This window comes from Zootoca vivipara, chromosome 3 (assembly GCF_963506605.1).
Source record: "Zootoca vivipara chromosome 3, rZooViv1.1, whole genome shotgun sequence".
NCBI lineage: Eukaryota > Metazoa > Chordata > Lepidosauria > Squamata > Lacertidae > Zootoca > Zootoca vivipara.
This window is the reverse complement of record NC_083278.1, coordinates 11,034,763-11,046,806: the sequence shown is the minus strand read 5'-3', so window position 1 is coordinate 11,046,806 and position 12,044 is coordinate 11,034,763. Positions and strand designations below refer to the sequence as shown.

Below are 12,044 nucleotides of genomic sequence, written 5' to 3'. Positions count from 1 at the left end.
GCAGTGGGAAAAGGCTATAGCTCAATGGAATGATATCTTCCTGACATGCAGAGACGTTCCCAGGCTCAATCCCTGGTATCTCCAGGTACCAGGGGAGCAGGTGGCGCTGTGGTCTAAACTACTGAGCTTCTTGGGCTTGCTGATCAGAAGGTTGGTGGTTCAAATCCCCGTAATGAGGTGAGCTCCCATTGCTCTGCCCCAGCTCTTGCCAACCTAGCAGTTCAAAAGCACACCAGTGCAAGTAGATAAATACCGTGTTTCCCCTTTTTTAAGACACTGTCTTATAACTTTTTTTCCTCAAAAAAACACAAGGTGTCTTATTTTCAGGGGATGTCTTAATTTTTTATTAGATTTTTATTATGGTTTTTATTATGGACCCCCCCAGGGGAGCAACTTCTTTTAAAAAGAGACAAGGAAAAAAGTGCCCTCTGTTTTGCAACACGCTGCTTAGGCTGCAGGAGGGAGGGCACTCTGTACCTGCCCAGAGACCACCACCATCACCCTCACTCCTAGCCACCAGAACGCCAGCCTTGCAAAATACATCCTCCCTGAGAGATGATGTTTATATAAGGAGCATTCACCGTGCATGTCCAAAGGCAACCAGTGCAAAGGCAGTGGTGAGGGAGGCACTTTGTGCATGCTCAGAGACCACCCCATCCCGAGCTATAAACCCACTCCGGCTTTCCAAGATGCCTTTTCCCCGGCACTGGACTGGGGGATGGGAAGGGGGTGTCTCTCGGTGCATGCTCAGAGGCAGCCTCGTCCCGGCGTCGCTATGGAAGGGGAGGGCACCCAACCAACCACGATCCAGATCTCGGCCACAACGAGGTGCCGTGCGCCGGCAGTGGACTGAGCCGGAGCCCCTGGCGCAGGCCAGTGCAGGCCAGCGTGGGGCCCACTACTGGCCCCGCCGAGCGCAGCCACGGGCCTATCGCCCAGCCCGCCTGCCTGCCTCCCGCTTCCCTGCCCACAAAATTCCGGCAGCGGCCATGCAGCCCACGATGCTCCAGCGCCGCGAAAGGGGCCAGCAGCGCTCCCGGCGCCGTCCGGCGCCCTGGCAGGGCCAGCGGGCCTCCCGCCACCGCTCTGCCTTGGGCTGTGCAGCCCACAACGTTCCGGCAGCGCGGAAGGGCCAGCGGGCCTCCCGCCGCCGCTCTACCTTGGGCCACACAGCCCACAACGTTCCGGCGGTGCGGAAGGGCCAGCGAGCCTCCGGCCGCCGCTCTGCCTCGCCGCTCCGGCTGGGCACTCCGTCCGGCGCTGCAGAGCGCTCCACTCTGCAGCCGCCTGTTCCGGCGGCGGGGCAGCAGGCCTCCTCGGCCGGGCGAGGAAGACGTCAGGCCGCTGGCTGGGTGCTTCGCCTGGCGCTCCACTTTGCAGTCGCCTGTTCCGGCAGCGGGGCAGCAGGCCTCCTCGGCCGGGCGAGGAAGACGTCAGGCCGCTGGTTGGGCGCTCCGAGCGCTCAGCGCTGCAGAGCGCTCCACTTTGCAGCCGCCTGTTCCGGCAGGTAGCTCGCCGCTGCAGCAGCCGGTTCCAGGCCCCGCTGGCTGGCTGGGTCCCGCTGTACACGGTATGGAGGTATGTCTTATTTTCGGGGGGTGTCTTAAATTTAGCAACTGCTACAAAATGCTGCCATGGCTTACTTTATGGCTACGTCTTAAAAAAGGGGAAACACGGTAGGTATCACTGTGGTGGGGAAGTAAAGGGCGTTTCTGTGCGCTCTGGCTTCTGTCACAGTATTCAGTTAGACCAGAAGTGGTTTAGCCATGCTGACCACATGACCTGGAAAGCTGTCAGCGGATAAATGCCGTCTCCCTCAGCCTGAAAGCGAGATGAGCACCGCAACCCCATAGTCACCTTTGACTGGACTTAACCATCCAGGGGTCCTTTACCTTATCTTTACTTCTTCTTTTTAACTTATCTCCAGGTACAACTGGGAGAGAGGCCTGCCTGAATCCCTTGAGGAATGCTGGTAGATGGCTCAATGGTTTGGCTCAGGATAAGGAAAGCCTATGTATTGCAATAAACCTGCTAGGTTTTTAAGCTGCCACAAAACTATTTGTTTTTGTGGCAACAACCAGAACTTTGGAATTTGTACTTATCGCTGTATACATCTGAGCTTCCCATAGACCTATCACTGGAACTCTTTCATTTTTTATAGTGAATATGAATATTTTTTATAATGTGAATATGAAGTCATTAGCTAAGCATCTTGGACCATTATTATCGTAAATTAGAAGGGAACCAACTCTTGTCGAATTAGTGTGCCTCTTGTTTGATCAGGATTCATTTAGAACCCAAAAAACTCGTGGCAGCAAACATTTGGAAAGCATTTGAAATGATAGGTTCTAAGTAAAGCGATGTTTATATTTTAGGTAGACATTTCCCCCCCCCCCCTGCAATCATCATTGGAACAAGCAGATTTACTTAGTATCCTTATGGAAAATGCTATTTCCTCAGTTTAGAATGTATGGTTTTAGTCTGGTGGGAAACATTTTGAAAGTTCTGAATGTATTGAAATTGCACAGCAGCTCATTGCTAAGAATGCAGTAACACAGTTATTGAACTTCATGGAAGGATGTTTTTATTTTCTGCGCTGTTTAGCCAAAAATAATAACAATACAGAAGAATAACTTTTTAATAATTCTGTATATGTGTTTGGCGCAGAGGAGCCAACCCCTAGATGCAGAGCTCCTTTCAGGGCCCTCAATAAAATATTTGAGGGGGCCAGCCCCCGCCCCCCCCCCTTGATGGGCATTGTCATTGATGCGCCACATCTTGTGATCAATTATGCAGGGAGGGGCTTACCTGCCTCCCCCCATATTTTATTCAAGTTTGCACCCCTGCTTTGGGGGTTTCCCTCTGAGCTAGTTTGCCATTTTTGAGATGGGAAACTGAACCAGACAAGCCCTTGACCCGATCCACAGAGGGGCTCTTCTTGCCCGCAACACGTGCATATGGGGAAGTGGAGACCACGACGCTTCCACCATGTGCATCCGATCCTTCCCGAGGAGCAACGAGCCTTCTCCTTGACCCCAGCGCAGGTTCCTTCGGAGTCAGCGCACACAGAATTGCAGGAGGCGCATTCCTTGTCTTCGACGACGTTCCTCTTCGCTCCAGCCAGACGCTGGGAAAGAACCGCGCGTTTCGCCGAGGCGTCTGCAGGAAGTTCCGCCCGGCGCGCTCGCTTGTTCTTACCTGCCTGCCTGCCTGCCGGTGCCAGACAGGGAGGAGACTGAGGAATCTCGCGCCCGGGCCAGGCGTGCGTCTTTGCGCACGGGACCCGACGAGAGCGCAGGTCATCGGCGCATCTGCGCCAGCTCCTCGGGGCCCCGCCGCCTCGGAGGGTGGGGCAGGCGGGGAAGGAGGGAGGCACCTCCTTGGCTGGCGCTGTCGGGACCTGCACCCAGCGGCTCCTCCGGGACGAGGAGAGGTGGCGACGGCAGCAGCAGCAGCAGCAGAGACGGCGCCCGGCTTGGGAAGGAGCGAGTGAGTAGCGCGTGGATTTGGGCACCATCAAAGACTTATCTGGTGGGGATCTGGGGCAGCCCGGGTGGCCGGGGCTGGTGCCAGCGCGCTCGCGATTTCCCAGGCTGCCTGCGGAAGGAAAGCTCGCGATTCGGAGCAGCTCAGTCAGTGGGAACACCTGCGCCGTTGCTCTGGGGCATGGGGAGTGGGGAGCGCGCGGGTTTCTTCCAGACGGCGGGAAGCGTGCGACTCGAGAGTTGCAGCAGTACGTCCGCTAGTCCTTAGGAAGGCACTAGAGGAGGCCGTGCATTATTATTACCGGTAAAGCTTTTTCGTGAAACAATAAAATATAGGAAATTGAATGTAAACAAAAAGAGATACAAAAAGGGAAAAAAATAGTATGGGGTCCTCTCTTAAAGGTAGTTCTTAACGCTTGCCATCCACAGAAGTAGACCCTCCCAGCTCTCGTGTGTGTGTGTGTGTGTGTGTGTGATTTATTCAATTTATATACAGCCTTTATCAAAAGATCCCAGGACGGTGTACAACATTAAGAGCACACAAACACATATATTCACACGGGCATACAGGTACACTGGTAGGTAGATCAAATAATATGGAGAGCATATCAGAGAATGCCTTGGTCATTTTATACACACACACACTGATATGCTCTCCATATTATTTGATCTACTTAGAAGATTTATTCATTTGTGTGTGTGTATATATACAGTATATATCTCAGAGCTGGACTTTAATATGATGCCTTGAGCAAAGACAAAATTTGGGGCAACCACTAAATATTTCTTATTTTCACAATAATTCCTTTAGGCACAGTTTCTTTTTTTCAGATCTTCTCAGTAGGTACTGATATATAGTTGTTGTTGCTGTTGTTGTTATGTTGTTATGTGCCTCCTTAGCTCAGCGCCCTGTGCGGGGGAACAACCCACACTGCCCTAAAGCCAGTGCACTGTGTGTGTGTGTTTTTGTGTGTGATTGCTTGTACACTGCTTGAAGAGCTTTTTCTTATTTTCTTCACCTCGGAAGACAGTTCAGAAACTTTAGCTGGTAAAGAATTTGGTGGCCAGGTTGCAAGGCGGTTTGAGCTTGTTGCACCGATCCTAGCCTGACTGCACTGGCTGCCAATTAGCTTCTGGTCCCAATTCAAAGTGCTGATTTTAACCTATAAAGCCCTAAATGGCTCAGGACTACCATACCTCAAGGTCTGCCTCTCCTCATATGAACCAACCGGACCCTAAGATCTCTGAGGCCCTTCTTTGTGTGTCTCCTCCACAACACAAGAATGGGCCTTTCCTGTGGTGGCTCCCTGCTTGTGGTGACTCACCTGGTGCCTTCATTACATGTCTTTAGGTGCCAGGTGAAAGTGCTTCTCCTCAACCAGGTGTTCAGCTGATTAACATTCTATGGCTTTTTAAATGTATTGGTGGGAAGGTTATAAGCTTTTGTTTTATTCTGTATTTTGTGTTCTCAAATTGTGTTTTTCTGTTGTCAACCTCTCTAGGATGCTCAGATGAGGAGTAGTAGTACAAATATAATAGATGATGATGATGATGAATGAATGAATCTTCTAAGCAGATTAAATAATATGTACAGCCATAAGGATGATAGCTCTAACAAACATGGTTTCGAGCACCAAAATTTCCTTCCGCAGGAGCACCTTAAAAGATTGCAGATTTAATGGACTTTCAAGTCTTGAATAAACTATTGGGAGGGGACTGTTAAAAAGACAAGACCTTGAAAACAAGAGACATCTGGTATATTTATTGAGTTTGATGGATAGCAGAGGATTTTCTTTTGTTGTTGCTGGGTCATAGAGTTCAGGAAAATAATAGTTCATAGAAGCTCCTTGGAATTTAATTAGTGGTTCTTCCTGTTTATTGGTGGGGGGAAGACTCCAAGGATTGCATTGAATGGGATGTAGCTACAGAATCTCCCCAGAAAAGGCATCCCCATTGAAAACTATCAAATGCACTTCAGGATATAATATCATTTAGAAATTATTATTATTATTTATTAAATTTGCATACCGCCCTATACCCACAGGTTTCAGGGCGGTTCACAACATAAAATCACAATATAAAAACACAAAATACATAATAAAAACAGAAACAAAAACAACCCGAGAACCACCACCCACCTCATCACATTTTAAAAGGGCATTGGATGCCAATCAGCCAAAGGCCTGGGTGAAGAGGAATGTTTTTGCCTGGAGCCTAAAAGTATATAATGAAGGCACCAGCCAAACATTCATGGGAATATCTCCAATTTCTGGAAAATCAGCATTATAAGGCCTCCGTTGTAACCAAGGCCAACAGATTTAGTTGTCGCCTTTATAGATTGAGCAATGAAGGTGACTTTTTATTTTATGCTTTTCTTTATTGTAATTCTGGAAAAACTCCATAAAATAGAAAGTGATTTATGTGCTTATTATGTATCTATCCCACTCCACTAAGGAGCTCACGGCAGCGTACATGGTGCCCTCATATTATCCTCACAACGATCCTATGAGGAAGAGTTCACAGATGAGTGCGGATTTGAACCTGGGTCTCCCTGGTCTTAGTCTGACACATTTGCCATTATGTTAAATTTGGTGCAGCACAAGCTTTTGTGAACTAAGCTGTGCTTTTCAGAAAGAAAGCTCCAGATAAGGTATCTATCCTTGGTTCCCTGGATCAGGGAAGTGGTATCTAAACTGAGATTCAGTTGAATCTTAACTCATACGAAGAGCATCAGTAGTTATTTTGGATGTGGGGTCCCCGAACTCTTTCCAAGCGATTGGCAGGATGGATCAATAGAGAAACAATTTAGTGTGGGATGTGATACATAAGTAGCAGCCAAATACAACATTCCTTGTTTTCCTAGAGTGGACATGCAAGGGGATGTTTGGTCCAGCCAGTCGAAACTTCCTTGTTCCTCCTGGGCTGGAGCATACTTCCTTTGCATGTGACTAGAGGTGGGCATGTCCTTACCTGTCCAGGTAACAAAAGGACAAGGCATGCTGCCACACTCTGTTTTACTTCCTCCATTGTTGGAGCAGCTTTTTAGCTAGAAATGCTTGGTTTGCTTTCAGCCAACAGAGGACACTGAAATTACCCCCCTATGGGATAGATCCACATGTATATACTTTATAACTAAGTCTCCCTTCAGGGATCCAACTGTGAACTGATGATGTGAGTAAACTTCTTTCATTGACTTTAAACAAGATTGTGGCGTGTCTATTCTTTTAAGAGGGATATAAGGGAACTTACCAGGAACCTAATAGTGAGAGGCTTCTACAAGCCTGCAACCAGCTATCTGCTGTGCATTTAAAAAGGAAATGTAAACTCTGCTAAGTAAAGGAACTTGCTACTGCATTAGGAAGGATGTTAATAAACAATATATCCTCTCCTCACTCCCCGAACATTCCCACATATAGTACATGGGTGAATCGCTGTGTGGTGTTCAAAAGACAAGACAGATAATGGGACCACAACTTCAATTGTAGCATAGCCTTGGAGCATCAGAAGAGTCCTGGTGGGGCACACTAATCTGGTCCAGCATCCTGTTTTCTATAGTAGCCAATCAGGAAGCTCTTAGGCGCAGTGTGAAGGCGCCTGAGAAACTGCACATAAAACACACTGTACAATGTATGATTCCTCATTGTGGAACGTTTCTTAAGAGGATGCCCCGGTATGAGGGGAAAAAACCCTGTGATATTCACCATATAAGAGGGGATTTTCAGTAGAAACTGTCACCAAGCTGTGACGTATTTATTATGCTTGTGCCCCATGTGAAATTCTAGAGGTCAAATGACATTGCAAAAGCTTCATTCATCACATTAGGAGTGACCCGTGGTGATCTGGCTTCAGTCACCTTGGTCCTAAACCAGGTGAAGTGGCCTCACAGCTGGGTAACTGTGCAAGAAAAAAAAATGCCTCTCTTTTCTCCCCTCCCCTCCCTTCTTTCTGAACAGATGTTGACTTTTCTTCCATTCCTGAGCCTCTGGGATTTTCAGTAGTAATATGACTTTGTCGAATGAATATGGTTCCAGTTCCTGGGAGCTCATTGTTGCTATTGATCACCAGTGCGGAGGGGAGCAAAAGGAGAGCACCCTCCAAGTATCAGGAGATCTCCACATTGGAGGAGTGATGCTTAAGCTCGTGGAACAAATCAGTGAGTTCAAAGATATATACTTTTCTGTATATGCACCAAGGCAGAACATTTGGGTTAATTTCCTTATATGGGCAGTTTCTTCAAGTGTCAATATACAACAACTCTTCATTGGTGTTTGTGTGTGTGTGTGTTTTTTTGGGGGGGAGGTAGGATGTGTCCTGTTTAAGCTATCGCAGGATGAACACTTTTTGTTAATAAAGGGCTGGATTCAACGAAGTAGTTGCACTAATGGGAGTTAGTACAAGAAGTCCCATTAGTGCAACAGGGCTCCTGCTACCGCCAAAATTGGCTGTGGGGGTGGGTGGGTCAGGAGAACCCCCAGAATGGTGTGCATGGGGAGAAGAGGGGGCTGTATTCTGTGTGACGAGCAGAAAGGTTTGCGCTGACAATGAAGGTTGGCGGTTCGAATCCCTGTGACGGGGTGAGCTCCCGTTCCTCGGTCCCAGCTCCTGCCAACCTAGCAGTTCGAAAGCACGTCAAAATGCAAGTAGATAAATAGGAACCGCTACAGCGGGAAGGTAAACAGCGTTTCCATGTGCTGCTCTGGTTTGCCAGAAGCGGCTTTGTCATGCTGGCCACATGACCTGGAAGCTATACGCCGGCTCCCTCGGCCAATAATGCAAGATGAGCGCGCAACCCCAGAGTCGGTCACAACTGGACCTAATGGTCAGGGTCCCTTTAACTTTTTAATTTTGTATTGTACGTTTTGTTTTGCTTTTAAATAGTAAGCAACAGAGAGAGAGAGAGAGAGAACTATTTGTAGCAAGCGACAAATAAATATAATTCATAGTAACGCTTGTATGACTTGCAGTAGACGGTCAAGAAATTCTGGCTTTCGTTGATTAACAAGAGCAACAACCAAAGGCTTGTTCTTTCAAATTAGGCTTTCAGCTGATGGTTGGGGCTTCCAAGTGTCGTGCCCCACATGGGGCGAAAATAGGTCACTTGAGGTCATGGTGACATCATGGGATGGACAGGCAGCCGCACCCACCTATCAAACTTGGAGAATTGGGGGAAATAAGGATCCGGCTCACCAGCCTAGGTGCAAAGTAGAGCCAGGTGGATTAGCGTTTACATAAGAAGGCTTATGATGATACCTGTTCTTTGAACTCAGGGATGGGGAACCCGCAGCCCTAAAAATGTTCTCGGACTACAACTTCCATCATCCCTGACCAATAACCTTTAACAAGTTGTTAATACTTGTGCTTGGTTTTGTTGTTTTTCCCAGGCGTGTCGCAGGACTGGTCAGACTATGCCCTTTGGTGGGAGCAGAAGCAGTGCTGGCTTCTGAAAACTCACTGGACGTTGGATAAATACGGGGTGCAGGCAGATGCCAAGCTGTTGTTCACTGTTCAGCACAAAATGTTGCGCCTTCGCCTGCCGAGCATGAAAACGGTGAGGCTGAACGTTAGCTTCTCATCTGTGGTATTCAAGGTAGTTGGAGACATCTGCAGAACCCTTGGTAAGTGTGGACTCTCCAAGACTCTGGGTAGTTCTATTTGGTGACATGGTTATGTCTTGCTAACACAATTAATAGTAGACAAAGATGCATTATATGCTGAGTCAGACAATTGTTCTTTCTAACTTAGTATTACTTGCCCTGACTAGCAGGAGTTCTGCAGGGTTTCAAACAAGGCTGCCTCCCAAACCTACCTGGGAATCGTGGAAAGGGGACATTGAACCTAGGGATTGAACCTAGGCAGAAGCCTGTGTTCTGCCACTGACCTATGTCCCTTCCTACAATTGCAATCCCTTCCCTATCTTTTGCCTTGTGGTTGGCTTCCCATGAAATCGCTCTTTGCAAAGGATGGAAACAGAACAACAGCTGGCTTTGGTAAATTTCGCCCTATGTTGTTCGGTGCGGGTTATAATTCCTAAGGCTGTTCAATGATAAAAAAATTAGCTTTCTGTTTCTGTGATCAAAGGAAAGATTTGCTTCTTCAGTTATCTCTGTTACCTGTATATAAATATTCTATACAGTAGTACCTTGGTACTCGAACAGCTTGCCTCCTGAACGAATCGGCTCCCGAACGCCACAACCCAGAAGTGAGTCTTCCAGTTTCCGAATGTTTTTCGGAAGCCAAACATCCGATGCAGCTTACACGGCTTATAACTGAGTGCAGGAAGCTCCTGCAGCCAATCAGAAGCCGCACCTTGGTTTTTGAACCGTTTCGGGAGTCAAACGGACTCCCGGAACGGGTTAAGTTTGACAACCAAGGTACCACTGTACTGTTTGTTTCAGTGGGTTAATCCCAAGCTAATTGGATGAAAGCCCAATACTAGACAGAGTTGCCACCATCATGCAGTGTCTCATCTGCATTCTCTAAGGCTTTTCATCCAGGCACCTTCCAGTTGCAACCCTCATTGCTCCAGAAAAAACTTTTTCAAGTTACCAGGGTCAGTGGGCACTTTCCAGAGCAATCCCCCATGTGGAGCTGTCGCAGGAAGGAAATATGGCATGAATATTTTTGTTGTTGCTGCCGTTGGTTGAATTTATACATGTGCTTTCTGCTCATATAGGTGAGGTTGGTTGTGATCTACAATCAGCTTTTCAAACAGCCAAATAACCTCTTTACTTTTCTGAACAGTGTCCCTCTTTTCTCCACCTGACACTGCATTGCAGACTGGTCTCAATACCTCTTTGGGTGGTATTTTAATTATGGTTTTATGTTGTGGAGCAGTTATGCTTCGTTGCATGGAAGGATCTGCTCTATGCACTTCTTTAGATCAGAGGTACTATCTGTAGGCTAAGCCAGACCCCAGCTAGAGTACTCTGGGCACGGCTGTTCCAAGAAGGCTAACGGGAGCAGGAACCACCCTGAGATCTATGGATAAAGGGCAGTATATTAAATAAATAAGTAGAGAAGAGGGCAACAAAGACAGTGAGGGGCCTGGGGAGCAAGTCCAAAGAGGAAACACTGAATGAATGAGTTGGGTGCCTGACTCAATTAGCTCAGTCAGTAGAGCATGGGAATTTTAATCTCAGGGTTGTGAGTTCAAGCCCCCCCGTTGGGCAAACCATTGCTGCATTGCAAGCAGTTGGACAAGATAGCAGAAGAACTCTCACCTAGATTCTTGGCGAATTTATTTCCTATTGCTCCAGAGAGTAGGACTTGAACAAATGGGTTTGAATTATGAGAAAAAGAATATAAGGAAATGTGGCAAATTGCTCTGATGGAAAATCTTACCTTTCAAGTAAAGGCTCAAAGAAATGGTCCGGAAGCAGATAATCTTTATGACATCTAAATATATATAAAAATGTAAACTGGCCATGTCTGTTAGTATCCACGTTTCACCAAAACCGCTTGACAGAATGCGTTCAAATTTTGACATAGTGCCACGTGAATATGAGAGTGATCGCGTACCATTTTCAAAGACAGATGTCACACCTGTGCCAGGTAAAACCCCAAAAACCCTGTGTTTCAAAACACACCACTCAGATGAAAATGCATTCTGGGAAAAGAACCAGGTTGCAAACCAGTGCCCTCTAATGGCAGCTACACTGGTACTGCACCTATAAAACCCTCCCTCTCAACAGCACCTTGGCTCCCGTTTACATATTCGGCCGAAGTCTTTACAGACTAGGCCGAATGGAGGTACTGACTTGCCTGGGTGGGGGGAGGAGGGGATGGGATAGCTCAGGACATGGTGGGACCAGTCACAGGGATGAGCCCAGGGGTGGGGGGAAGAGGGGGTGGGATACGTCATGGATCGGCACAGGGTAGGGGCAGTCACAGGGATTAGCCACAGCAACACATGGCAGGGCCAGCTAGTATGGTATAAATTTATTGAGCATATAACTTAAGAGCATTCTTCACCCTCCCATAACTCTTGGAAGATTATGGACTATACAGTATTTGTCATAGATACAGAAGCACCTTGTTGTTGTTTTAACATTTGATTGTCCCACACTTGTTTGTTTCATTTGTTATGAATATTGTTCTATGTGTTTTATTTTTATGTTTCTTAAACTTGATGTAAAAATGTAATAATAATAATAAGTTATTCCTAAAAAAGAAAGAAAGAAAGAGAATAGAAACATTTTCTCTCAAAAAAGAAAGAGGATATAGACTAAACATTAGGGACCTATTATATCCAGAAAAAAAATCTCAAATATATACCTTTGCTAATGTGAAGCAGAGATGAATATCAGACAGATAGACAGACAGCGAATACACAGACACACACTAGGGTTTCTGCCCCTGCTCGCTTCGCTGCCCCACCTACTTGTCAACCCCATTGCCAACTATCTTTCCCCCATACTTAATCAACCCCCCTCCCTTTACACTTCAACACACACACCCCATGAGCAACTTTGGATTTGTTTTTTACGAAGAAAAATGGAATGCACCATTGCAATAAAATTATTGATCTATCTTTAAAGAGAGATGAGGAGGAGTGGTTCC

At 47.0% G+C, this 12,044-nt stretch overlaps 1 protein-coding gene across 3 annotated transcripts in view; it reads left to right on the top strand.

The window, feature by feature from the left end:
• Positions 1–3,272: 3,272 nt before the first annotated feature.
• FERMT1 (FERM domain containing kindlin 1) overlaps positions 3,273–12,044 on the top strand; it is a 32,264-nt gene continuing 23,492 nt past the window's right edge. The window contains exons 1-4 of one of the 3 annotated variants that reach the window (XM_060272406.1): positions 3,273–3,489; positions 6,557–6,656; positions 7,439–7,638; positions 8,867–9,100. In XM_060272406.1, the coding sequence (XP_060128389.1) occupies positions 7,488–7,638; positions 8,867–9,100 (385 nt within the window). In that variant the 5' untranslated portion in view covers positions 3,273–3,489; positions 6,557–6,656; positions 7,439–7,487. Of the gene's footprint in view, positions 3,490–3,511; positions 6,657–7,438; positions 7,639–8,866; positions 9,101–12,044 lie in introns of those variants that run through there. The other 2 variants (XM_035110120.2, XM_035110121.2) reach the window with 2 other exon arrangements.